The 13,399-nt window shown below is 42.5% G+C and overlaps 1 protein-coding gene across 1 annotated transcript in view; it reads right to left on the bottom strand.

Moving 5' to 3' along the window:
* LOC105999831 (HLA class II histocompatibility antigen, DM alpha chain) overlaps nucleotides 1-568 on the bottom strand; it is a 4,087-nt gene extending 3,519 nt beyond the window's left edge. Inside the window, exon 1 of the mRNA XM_013034954.1 lies at nucleotides 425-568. Coding sequence (XP_012890408.1) covers nucleotides 425-512 — 88 coding nt within the window. The 5' untranslated portion in view covers nucleotides 513-568. The remainder of the gene's footprint in view (nucleotides 1-424) is intronic.
* Between the last annotated feature and the right edge of the window lie 12,831 nt (nucleotides 569-13,399).

Here is a 13,399-nt window from a genome sequence, read left to right as displayed (position 1 = left end):
GGCGCTTGCCTTGCATGCATGAGGCCCTGGGTTCGATTCCTCAGCACCACATAAGCAAAAAAGAAAAAAAGCTGGAAGTGGCGCTGTGTCTCAAGTGGTAGAGCGCTAGCCTTGAGCTGAAGAGCTGAGGGACAGTGCCCAGGCCCAGAGTTCAGGCCCCACGACTGGACCCAAAAAATAAAAAAATAATAAAATAAAATAAAATAGTGGACTCTACACCAAAAGATTGTCTTAAATGGAGTATTAAACCTCTGATATTGCTTATCATCCTGAAATGGTCACTCTCTTTCTGATTCCACTACAATGTCCACCATCTCATAATCCACCCCACCACCTACAAAACACAGGGCTCTTCCATGCTCTGTGTGGGCTCCCTGGGCTCTGCTGTCATTAGGATAGAAGTAAAGGAAAGCTACCGTCTTACCTGTGGGGACAGCCCAGGAATGGGACAGCAGCCACAGAAACTGTAGCAGCTGCAGCAGCACAGCTCCTTGGTTCTGCTCATGATCCATATCTTCTCTATACTTCAGGGTAGGTAGGAACTACCAGCTCCTCTGTCTGGGGGCCCTAGAGCCCTCCCCTTGTTTCTCCTCAGCTCATTTCCAATAGTTGTCCTTGTCATTGTGGCTAAACCAATCACAGAGGTATAAAGTTCAACATCATCAGTCACTAGGGAGAGACCTAGAGCCAGCAACCTCCAGAAGCTATCTCTAATAACCAGCAGGCCCAGTGGGCTGGGCCGGTGGAGGAATGTCTGCCTCCTGGTGGAACTCCCTTTCTAGCCTCCAGATGTCCGGCTCTGTACAGCAGCGCCCCCTTGTGACAGAATGTTGTGATGGGAAGTGAGTCATCCATCAGTAACACCCCCTCCACCCCACCCCACCTCCAGGGCACTTCAGACCCCACTTCCTCTTCCCTCCTAGCCTTCTCTTCATAAGAAAGGTTTACTCATTCTGTGGAAATATAATGAAAATTCACTAAGCGCTGGGAACTGGACTCAGTGGTACAAATACTAAGATGAACACTGGCGGGGTGTCATGGCTCACACCTCCTTGAGGCTGAGATCTGATGATCCAAAGCCAGCAGGGGCAGGAAAGTCTGTGAGACTCTTATCTCCAATTAACTACCAGAAAACAGGAAGTGGCGCTTGGCTCAAGTGGTAGAGCACTAGCCTTGAGCTGCAGAGCTCAGGGACAGGACCCAGGCCCAGAGTTCGAGCCCCACGCCTGACAAACAACAACAAACACAGTAGTTCACCTTATCTGAGCTCTCACTTCTCAGGGTTTCAGTTCCCTACCATCAACTTCAGTCTGAAAATAATAAATTAAAGAAGTCTAGAAATAAACAGTAAGTTCTAAATTGTGTACTGCTGTGAGTAGTGTGATGAAATATTGCACAGTTTTGCTACATTCTGCCCAGGTGAATCATCCCTTGTCCAGTGTATCTACTCTGTGCAATCAGTTACCAGATTCATTACCATTGTACTGCAGTGTTTGTGTTCCAGTAGTCTTTATGCTACCTAATAATAGCCCCTAAAGTGCAGGAGCGGGCATGGCAATTAAAATATGCTAAAGGACCAAAAGTCCTAACAAGTTCCTTTACGTAAAAAGATAAAGGTTTTGGCTTAGTAAGGAAAGGGGAAAAAAAGGGGAGGGGGTGAATACAGTACAATACAATACTTTAAGATATTGAGAGACTGTATTCAAAGCTAAGTGCTAGCAAGCTCACACCTGTAATCCCAACTACTCAAGAGGCTGAGATCTGAGAATCACAGTTCAAAGCCAGTCTGGGCAGGAAAGTCTGTGAGACTCTTATCTCCAATTAGCCACCAGAAAACTGGAAGTAAAGATATGGCTCAAAGTGGTAGCACTCTAACCTTGAGGCCCTGAATTTAAGCCCAAACCAACCGAGAGAGAGAGAGAGAGAGAGAGAGAGAGAGAGAGACTATTCACACAATGTTTTTAACAGTATATTACTGTAATTGTCCTATTTTATTATTGCTGTTGTTAATCTTTTTTTCTTTTTTGGTTGTGGGGCCCGAACTCTGGGTCTGGGCTCATCTCTTCAGCTCAAGGCTAGTGCTCTACCACTTGAGCCACAGCACCACCTGCAGCTTTTTCTGCTTATATGGTGCTAAGGAATCGAACTCAGGGCCTCATGCATGCGAGGCAAGTATTCGACCACTGAGCCATCTTCCCAGTCCTGTTGTTAATCTTTTACTGTGCTTAATTAATAAACTATCACGTTTGTATAGGAAAAGTGTGCACACATGTATGTCTACATGTGTACATATGTGTGTGTGCACACGCGTGTGTTGGAACTATCTCTGGTTTCAGGCATTATTGTGTGTTTTAGAATGTATCCCACATGGATAAGGGGGGGGTATCATTTGAATCTGGAATATCCCCCAAAGGCTCATGTGTTGAAGGCTTGGTCCCAAGCTTTTGGAGCTTTTAGAAGTTACTGAAAATCAAAGAATTAGGGTTTGGTTGGAGAAAGAGGGTCACTGGAGGAATGCTCTTAAAGAGTTTATCGGAGTGCTGGAGGTATGGCTCAAGTGGTAGAGCACCTGTATAGCGAGTTCAAATGCCAGTACCACCAAAAAGAAAAAAGAGTTTCCCAGGTTTTAGCTCAATGCTGGTGATTCATGCCTATAGTCCTAGCTAATCAGGAGGTTAAGATTTGAGAATCAAGCTTTAAAGCCAGCCTGGGAAGATAAATCCTTGAAACTATTGTCTCCAATTAGCCAGCAAAAAAGCCAGAAATTGAGGCATAGTTCAAGTAGTAGAGGGCCAAAATAAAAGAAAAAAGCCAAGTGAAAGCATGAGGCCCTGAGTTCAAGCTCCAGTACTGAAACAAAAAAATAGTGAGGAGCAGGTGGCTCACACCTGTAATCCTTGCTACTCACAAGGCTGAGATCTGAGCATCAAGGTTTGAAGCCAGCCTTGGCAGGAAAGTGTAAGACTTTTATTTCCAAATAATCACAGAAAAAGCAGGAAGTGGTGCTGTGGCTCAAGTAGTAAAGGGCTAGCCTTGAGCAACTTAGGGATAGCACCCAGGCCGAGAGTTCAAGGCCCAGGATTGGCAAAAATAATAAATACACACACACACACACAGTTTATTGGGACTTTAGCCTCCATTTTTGCCTTCTGCCTTGGATTTAATAAGGCATTTGAGTCGTGTCCTCCCTAAGCCTAGTAAGGCTTCTTTTTTTTTTATAATAAGTTTTTTATTGTGAAAATACTCTGGTAAGGCTTCTTTAACCTATCTCAGACCCACATGAGGCCTCTCATAATCACAAAAATTCAAACACAAACTCATCCAATAAATGCACAATGAAGCAAACTTTCATTGATTTTGTTCCTCTGTCTTAGGTTTTGTTCTCATGTGATAGATCAGATCTCTGTGTTTTAGAATAATAAGCAGCACTGAATTTTGCCACCCAGAACCATTATCTAATGATCAGAGGTTATCATAGGACGATATATATTTTCCCAGTTTAGAAAATATAAAGGCCACAGACAAAAAACACCATTTTGCATCATATATTCCCAGCTGGGAAGCAGCAAATACTTCCTTTCTTAGCTTTATCCTGTTACACTAAAATCCTTGATAAAACTTCAAAAACAACAACAATAACAAAAAATGCAACATGCATTGAGCGCCACAAAAAAAGAAGGAAAAAAAAGATGTGCCAAATATTTGGGAAGGAATAATTTTTAGCCTTCTGTCTTACTTTTTTTTTGTTTTTTGTTTTAGTTAGTCATGGGGCTTGAACTCATGGCCTGAGTGCTGTTCCTGAGTTCTTTTGCACAGGACTAGAGCTCTACCACTTGGAGCCACAATGCCACTTGGGAAGGAATAATTTTATGAGAATGGAGGAGTAGGTGATAATATCCAAGCAGACTCCTAACAGTCTTGAAGGAAAAACAATCTGAACAGGAGAATATGAGGGAAAAGAATACATTTCAGGGCAAGGGGTAGGAAGATGCATGAAGATCAGAGGCATCAGAGTTCCTTCCTTTGCTGAGCCTGTAACAGCTGACAGGGAAGCTGTGAAGGTTGCTGTTGGTTCCTTTGTGATAATGGAGGACAGAGAATATCATGATATTCTACCAATTCAGGCAAAAGCCAGCTCAGCCTTGGTACACCCACAAATTGTGTCTGACTTTTACTTAGCAGATATTAAAGACACTGAAAATGGGAACTGATCATTTTAGTATTTTGGAAGAACTGTTATGATATTTCAAAAAATGGATGAGCTTGTGAAGAAATGAGGCAAAACTGCCAGTCAGTACTGTATAGCAGCTCAGGCATCGCAGTACTTACCTGTAATTGCAGCTACTCAGAAGGTGGAGGTAGGGGAATTCATGGTCCAGCTCCAACTCTGGCAAAAGCATGAGACTCTACCTGAAAAATAAACAAAAGGACTTCAGGCATCACTCAAGTGGTAGAGCACTTGCTTAACAAACATGAGTAACATGAAGAAAAAACAAAACCATAGTATAATAAGATAAAACATTGCATATGTACATTATACTTTTTGTGGCAATACAGAAAAAAATTAAGAGATGAGAAGGTCCTATATTAAATTGTAATCACTACATTGTGATAATTAAGAAGTAGAATCTGAAAGCTTTGACTTCCAATTACAGAGGAGAAGAGATGAAGGAGTTGACACTTACACCCTGGCTCCTAATGTAGTAACTATGTGGGTTCTCAGTAGTGGACACATTGAAACAGAAAATAATGTCATGAAAGAAGGTTCAAAAACAAAGAGAAGGAAGGCATGGTGGTTCAAACCTGTAATTCCAGCACTCAGGAGGCTGAGGCAACATTATCACAAATTTAAGGTCAGCCTGGGATATATAATGAGTTTAAGGCAAGTCTGGATTGCATATCTATTGGGGCTGGGAAGGTGACTCAGGGGTAGAGCGCTTGCCTTGCATGCCTGAGGTCCTGGGTTCGATTCCTCAGCACCACATAAGCAAAAAGAAAAAAGCCAGAAGTGGTGCTATGGCTCAAACACCATCCAGACCAAACAAAGAGAACAAGTTTGATTTTGTAGAGGCTGATACATGGGGTATCAGTGGAAGGTGGTGAGGTACATGAAGAATCTGATCTGGGGAACCTGGAACACAAATACTGAAACATAGATCGTGGATAAAGTTACCAAAGTAACTGCAGAACGTGCAGTTGTTTAAGGATACAGGTGGACCTGTTGCAACAATGAGAAGTACAAGTTGTCATGTCCAAAACGAGCTTTACGTCGGTGGGGGGAGGGGGAAGGAGAAGGATTGGGATTGGGGGGGGAAGGGGGAGTCTGGGAAGGGATGTGAAGAGTAAACAAAGGAGGAGGCTGCAATGCTTGGTAAGAAATGTACGCATTATCCTGCCCATGTAATTGTAACCCCTCTGTACAGATGTTCACAAATAAAATAAAATAAAATTATTAAAATAAAATAAAAAAATGAACGTGCAGGGAAGGGCAGGTGCCGGGGGCTCAGGCTATAATTCTAGCTACTCAGGAGGCTGAGAGATATCTAAGGATTATGGTTCAAAGCCAGACCAGGCAGGAAAATCTATGGGATTTTTGTTGTTGTGGGTCCTGGGGCTTGAACTCTGTGCTTGGGTGCTGTCCCTCAGCTGGCTTGGAGCCGAGATCCTCAAATCTCAACCTCCTGAGTAGCTAGGATTATAAGCGTGAGCCACTGACACCTGGCTTAGGAGAGAGATTCTTATCTCCAATTAACCACTAGAAAATGAAATGCTGCAGCTGCTAAAGTCGTAGAGCAGCACTAGACTTGAACACAAAAGCTCAGAAAAAACAGTCGAGGCCCTGAGTTCAAGCCCCATGACTGACAAAAACAAACAGAATGAGCAGGAAAGGAAACAAAGACAAGTCTGCCTGAGGCCAAACCCTAAACCTCATACTAGTTTTCATCCAGGATCCAAGCAGGAACACAGCCATTCCAAGTATGTCAGACTGGGAGAATTTAATATATAGTATTAGTTACAAAGATGTTAAAAGGGCAAAATATGCAAAAGGCAGAAGAGGGCTTGCATGGAAGTACAAATAGGAGCACTGGACTGCAGGGAATCCACAGCTACCGTCACCTAAACTAGAATCCACGTCTACTGTGGCTTGTCACGGTCAGATGCAATCAACTGAAAAGCTGCCATCATTGAGAAAGTATTTCTGCCCAGGAGGCTGGAGTCCTGCCAGAGCCTTCTTGCTATATCCACAAGCAGTTATCTCAATTGTCATCCTGTTGGAAGCTGAAACAGGAAGCTTCTGAGTTTCTCCTGCCATGCCTCCTACTGGCAGCATCTCCGGCTGCCTCCAAGTTCAGAACAGAGTGCAGAAGAGTGGGTGTGGCACCGAAAGAATCACCACCACCCTGGAACACGCTCTCTTGTAAAAATCTGGTGATACGAGAACACAGAGAATTAAGAGAAGTACAAGGAGGAAATAGATCAGAGGAAGTAAAGGTACGTGTGAAGGAGAGCAGGTCAGCACTATTATATATTGCCCAGAAGTCAGCGAAGGACTGAAAAATGTCCTTAAACTCAGGGAATATGAAAGCCAGACATGATAGTACACATCTGTAATCCAGCACTGGGGAGGCTGAGGCAGGAGGGTAGTGAGTTCATGGCCAGTGTAGGGTACATATGAAGACTGCTGAGGAAAAAAGAGGAGGAGGAAAGCAACTAGGAGGAGAGAGGGGGTGGGGGGATGTGGTGACTAGGAGATGGCTGGCAAACTTACTGAGAGCATTTTCAGTATTGTAGTAGGAGTGGACTCCAGATTGTGGTGGGCTGAGCGTAAGTGGGAGGTGAGGAAGAAACTGTTGGTGTCTATGCTTCAAGTTTAATCGAGAAGAAGAGAAAGAGACAGAAGGGGTGGGGGTAGACTCAATGAAAAAGATCTCTGTGGCAATTAAGTCAGCTGAGAAATTATGTGAATGTATGGTCCATCCAAATGTCTGTTTTTTTTTTTTTTTTCATCCAGTCATGGGCCTGAACTCTGGGTCTGGGCACTGTCCCTCAGCTCTTCAGCTCAAGGCTAGCGCTCTACCACTTGAGCCACAGTGCCACTTCCAGCTTTTTTTTTCTGCTTATGTGATGCTGAGGAATCGAACCCAGGGCCTCATGCATGCAAAGCAAGCGCTCTACCACTGAGCCACCTTCCCAGCCCCCCAATGTCTTTTAATAAAGCTCAGTAGTGATAATAAAAACAAAAACAGCCCCCTGACCTCCTAGATATTCTGGAACATAAATGTGTATGTATGTGTAGTGAGAAGAGAGTGTTGGGCCAGTGCTAGGATTTGGAGATCACTGGGACCCTCCAAAAATCACACTATTTCTCTACAGTCAGTGGAAAGATTCAAGTTGTTAGGAGCTTGGTTTATGACACCATCAAGGCCATAAGGGAGAGAAATGGCTCATTGCCACCTGAGGTTCCATGCCATGAACCTTGGCATGCTAGGCAAAGCACTCTACCATTGTACAGTCTTACCCCTCCACCTAGAGCGCTAAACCAGAGGCCAAATCTTTTCTGTTAAGGGCAGGAGAGTAAATATTCCAGGCTTTGTAGGTTGCTAGTCTCTGTTGGAAGTACACAACCACCGCAGGAAGACAGCGATCCACAATATCCCTTTTTCCTGGCTGCCCCTCCCACTTCTTTCTCATCTCCTATTGTCTCCTTCAAGCCTTCCTGGACCCTTCTTCTAGCAGTTCTGTTCCATAGAGTTTTGTCCTCAATCCTCTTTTTTTATTTATGGACACTGAAATGTGAATTTCACATTAATTTCCATGTGTCAAGAAACATTCCTCTGGCTTTTTTTTTTTCATTTAAAAATGTAAAACCAAAAAAAAAAAAAGTAAAACCATTCTTAGAACTTGGGCCATATGAAAACAGGCAGTGGGCTGGATTCTGCTCACAGGCCCATACTGAATGCCGTTCGGAATCGGGATGGAAACTCAAAATAGACTGGCCTTTCAAAAGAGCCTCACTCCCCTTATGGGAGTGGCAATCAGCTAATGGGCTGTGTCCCCTTGATAGTCAATTCTTTAAAGAAGATCTGGGGAAGAACAGAAGAAAGTAGGTTAGGCCAGGGGTATTAGGAACAAGCATAGAAACACCCGCAGGCAAAGGGGTCCAAATTCTTATAGGGCTCAGAGTAAAGAGAAACACTAACAGGATGTTAGAAGAAACTAACTCCTTTCTCTCCATTCTATAATCCAAGTATAAATGATAACAAGTTGCAAAATTTATACCTATTCTTCCCTCTCCTGCCAGGACCTCCCAACAATCTCTATCAAAGATATCCTAAAAATCTCTAATCAGTCTAGGGACGTTAGGCAGAGCAAGCCAGCCAGTTCTGTGTTGTGATGACATGCTGTCTACTTTGTCATTAGGCACAACAACCAGACACAGCATCTATAAAGCTAGGAGGTCATGGTGTGCTAAGGTTTATATCTCCCAACACTGCTCACCCAGCCCATTTATTTTTAAAGCTGGAGGAAACAATATCCCCATTTTCACACCTGTCATTTAATTCCCAGTCCTCAACAATGAAATTGCTCAGTAATAGTTTCGTGTTGCTAAACCAAATGAATTCTTTGCAGTCTTGGCAACATTTGACACAGCTGGCCTTGCCTTCCCTCCCAAATCAATCTAGTTTTTGGCATCCATGGTAGCACTCTCTCCTAGTTTGTATCTCTTCCTCCTCCTCTGACAGCCACTCTTCAGTCTCCTTCAGATATTCTTGTTTTTTAGCTATTTTTAAGTACTAAGGCCCTTGGAGGTGGTGTAAACAGCAATTCTCAAACTTAATTCGCCACAAGACAAAGTATCCTCAAGAAATAAAATTAAGGGCTGGGAAGGTGGCTCAGTGATAGAGTGCTTGCTTTGCATGCATAAGGCCCAGGGTTCGATTCCTCAGCACCATATAAGCAGAAAAAGCTGGAAGTGGCGCTGTGGTTCAAGTGGTAGAGCACTAACCTTGATCTGAATTGCTGAGGGACAGCGCCCAGGCCCAGAGTTCAGACCCCACGATGGACAGATAGAGAGAGAAATAAAATTAAGTAAATTTTATAGAAGCAATTTTTTAACTTTTAAATTCAATATAGACATATGAAACCCAAACACTAAACACACATATTTTGTGTTAAACATATAAAATTATATTTAATAAGGCTATTTTACTTACAAATAGAAACCAATTCTGGCATGTATGTGTGTGTGCACACTGCTCCTGAGGCTTGAATTCAAGGCTTCAGTGCTGTCCTTGAGCTTTTTTGCTCAAGACTGGAACTCCACCACTTGATCCACAGCTCCACTTCTGCTTTTATGATGGTTAATTGGAGATAAGAGTCTCACAGACTTTCCTGCCCAGGCTGGTTCAAATCATGACCCACAGATCTCAGATCTGAGTTTCTAGGATTACAGGCATGACCCATTAGTGCCCAAATTAACTTAGAATTTTAAATTGGAAAGGTACCAATCTAACTTGTGGAACCAGAGAGTTGAATAAGCTAGCCTCAGGAAGGATAATAACCACGGAGTCTCCTCGGCAATAGGAGTTGAATTACCATTAATATGGTAACTGCAAAGGCCTCCAACCTCTCCAGCTTTCAGATTTCACTTTTTTTTCTTTTTTTGGTCCGGTCGTGGGGCCTGAACTCTGAGCCTGGGCGCTGTCCCTCAGCTCTTCAGCTCAAGGCTAGCGCTCTACCACTTGAGCCACAGAGCCACTTCTGGCTTTTTTCTTTTTTCTTATGTGGTGCTGAGGAATCAAACCCAGGGCCTCATGCATGCAAGGCAAGCACTCTACCACTGAGCCACCTTCCCAGCCCCTCAGATTTCACTTTTTGAGGAAGATCATTTGATTTGACTGAGCTGGTAGTCAGTGTATACTACTGAACCCCCCAGCTATGACCATTCTATGTATCATTACAGCGATTTCTGGAGAAGGGAAAATTATGAACCAAGCAACCACTTCAATGCAGACATCTTCAACATGTTCTCTCAGAAAACTACGAGATCATCTGAGAAAAGATGAGGTTGAATTTGTATATTAAAGCTCAGACAGAATTTCCAAAAGTAACGGCTCAGGTAATCTAGTTATCTCTTGGTGATCTCTGGCCTGTCACATGCTTTACCATGTATTCAAATTGTATTTATCATAGGATTTAATGTGGATTTATAATCTTTTCATATATATTTTTTGTGTGTCTGTCTTAGGATTTGGAGTCAGGGGCTAGGTGCTGTCCCTGAGCTTTTTTGCTCAAAGCTAGCTCTCTGCCACTTGAACTACAGCTCTACTTCTGGCTTTTTTAGTACTTAATTGGAGATAAGTGTCTCACAGCTTTCCTGTTTGGGCTGACTTCAAATCATGACCCTCAGATCTCAGCCTCTTGAGTAGCTAGACAGCTGATTTATATTAAAAGTTTTTATATTCAACTAATTTCCTGTGAATCTATGACTAAATATATGTATAATATCTATGGTAGATAATAAACAACCAACTAAATTAAAAAGCAATTGCTTAGCTTCATTTAACCAAGCTGTGTTTTCTCCAATTATCTCAAAATTGAGTAGGAAATTTCAAATGTTTTACTGGAGATGATAGTGCATACTTTTAATCCTAGCACATGAGATCTTGTCTTTAGAAAAAAAAAATACCTGGGTGCTTGGGTGCTGGTTAAGGACTGAATTTTGGATGAGATCCTCATTCAGGGAGGATTAATAGAAATCAATCAATATTTTCATAACATGTTATAGCTACTCTAGACATCTGAAAATATATCTATAATCTGGCAATTCTTAGACCCACCAACAAAGCATGTTATTTAATGTATTAGGAAGGAAAAACTGCATGTGTTAATATAGAAACACATCATATATTAAAAAATAATTTGATAATTTTATGACTTTTTTTTTTTGGTCGGTTGTGGGGCTTGAACTCTGGGCCTGGGTGCTGTCCCTCAGCTCTTCAGCTCAAGGCGAGCGCTCTACCACTTGAGCTACTTCAGGTTTTCTGGTGGTTTATTGGAGATAGGAGTCTCACGGTCTCTCCTGCCCGGGGTGGCTTTGAACCGCGATCCTCAGATCTCAGCCTCCTGAGTAGCTAGGATTACAGGCATGAGCCACCAGCGCCGGACTTGACTTTTTTATTGTTATAAAGGTGATGTACAGATGGGTTACAATTACATAACTCAGGTAAAGAGTACATTTCTTGCCAGGTGATGGTAGCTCATGCCTATAATCCTAGATACTCAGGAGGCTGAGATCAGAGGACCGAGGTTTAAATTCCAGCCCAAGCAGAAAAGTCCCCATAAGACTCTTTTTTTTTTATTTGTTTTTTTGCTGGTTATGGGGCCTGAACTTGGGGCCTGGGTGCTGTCCCTCAGCTCTTTAGCTCAAGGCTAGCACTCTACCACTTGAGCCACAGCGCCACTTCCAGCTTTTTCTGCTTATGTGGTACTCAGGAATTGAACCCAGGGCCTCATGCATGCAACGCAAGCACTCTACCACTGAGCCAACTTCCTAGCCCCCCATAAGACTCTTATCTCCAATTAACAACTCAAAAACCGGAAGAGGTGCTGTGGCCCACGCAGCAGAGTGCTAGCCTTGAGCACAAAGACGTTCAGAAAAAGCTGGAAGTGACTCTATGGCTCAAGTGTTAGAGTGCTAGGGTTGAGCAAAAGAAACTCAGGGACAGTACCCAGGCCCTAAGTTTAAGCCCCAGGATTGGCAAAAGAAAAAAAAAAAAGGGCAGTATTCACTGGAGCCGTCCCTTATTCCGGCTTCTGCACATGATATTGCTCTGCTTCTCCTCTTCTTTTGATGTTCTTCCAGTGAATTCACTTCCTAATCTTGTTCCCCACGTGAGGCTCTCACTCAAAGTTTGGTCCTTAACCTTAAATCAAACTGTATCCTATTTCCCTTCCTACAAACTTTACCTACCTTCATGGCAGATTCAAATATCACCCCAAATATACTTATCATCTTAAATACACTTCTCCTAATTTTTTGCTTTTCTTCTAACTTCAATCCTGGGACTGCAACTCCCTGCTGTGCTTTGCAACATGGAGAACATATTTATTCAGTGGCAGACTTCCTGGGTTCAAATCCAACCTCTGCTACTTACCAAAAATGTGACCTTGATTAAATAATTTCATACCTCTTAATTGCTTCATCTGAAAAATGAGAGATGCTAATAATAGGACTGACTTTATTGGACTAAAGATTAAAAGAGATAACATGTGTAAAGCATATATAATAGTGCCTAATATATTTTAGTACTCAGCAAATGTTTGCTATCACCAAATACATCATCCAACTACTGACATTTTTGTGTTTATTAACATGTATGGTGCTAACCATAAGAGAGTTCCTAAATTATGACTTAACTCTCATAAAGTCATTGCTCAAACACTTTCAATGGCTCCCCACCAGGCCCATACTTACCAGAACTACAAATCCTCCATAATACAGCTTCTGCAAACAAATTGGCCTACTTTTCTCTGTTCCTGCTCTTCTCATACCTTATATTCTGGTCATTCCAGAATTCAAAGACAATACTGCTCTGTGAAAAAAGTTACACTGTTTACTTCTGTCTTTCTTCACACTATTCTACTGTCTGACCTCTGTAACCAAAGGCAATGATAACCCCTAGTTCATGCTGGGTGCCCCACAGTACAGACACCTTGCAATTCCCCCTAAGTCACACACTCACTTCAGTATCAATTTCCTTCAATATCTGCTCAATTTGTGGGAACTTCATGTCCAACTCCTGTGCCAGTCCCTGTGGGTGTTTTTTGAAAAAGGCTTAACAAAGTGTTGCTCTCAAGATCAAGAATGGAATGAAGAGAAACAAGCAATCACCTACGTGGCATTTATTGTAAAGTATCATCATAAACGGGACATTAAGCAATGAGCAGCCAGTTTGATTTGGGAGGCTTTTCAGAGCTGTTGTTTTTGAGGTTAATTAGGGAAACGTTTATTCCATGTAGAAGAAATATATGTGGAAAACACTGAAGCACCAAACAAAATGGCACATCTGAGAAAAAAGTTTAATGTGGCTAGAGTTTAGCATCCAGGAAAAAGTGGCTAGACATGACGCTGAAGAGGTAGACAGCCCTTTCTGGCAAGCACAGAAATCTGGACTTGATTCTTACACAGTGAGGAATTAATATAGGCTTTAACATTATATGACCATAGCTATATTTGGAAGTACTGTGGCAGAAGCCAGGAAGAAAGTCTGGAGTAGGGGCTAGGAATGTGGCTTAATGGTAGAGTGTTTGCCTAGCATCCATGAAGCCCTGCGTTCAATTCCTCAGTATCACACAAACAGAAAAGGCCAGAAGTGGAACTGTGGCTGAAGTGGTA

The sequence above is a fragment of the Dipodomys ordii genome, unplaced genomic scaffold (assembly GCF_000151885.1).
Source record: "Dipodomys ordii isolate 6190 unplaced genomic scaffold, Dord_2.0 Scaffold202, whole genome shotgun sequence".
Lineage (NCBI taxonomy): Eukaryota > Metazoa > Chordata > Mammalia > Rodentia > Heteromyidae > Dipodomys > Dipodomys ordii.
Note: the sequence above shows the minus strand (reverse complement) of the source record. Positions and strands in the feature narration are given on the sequence as shown.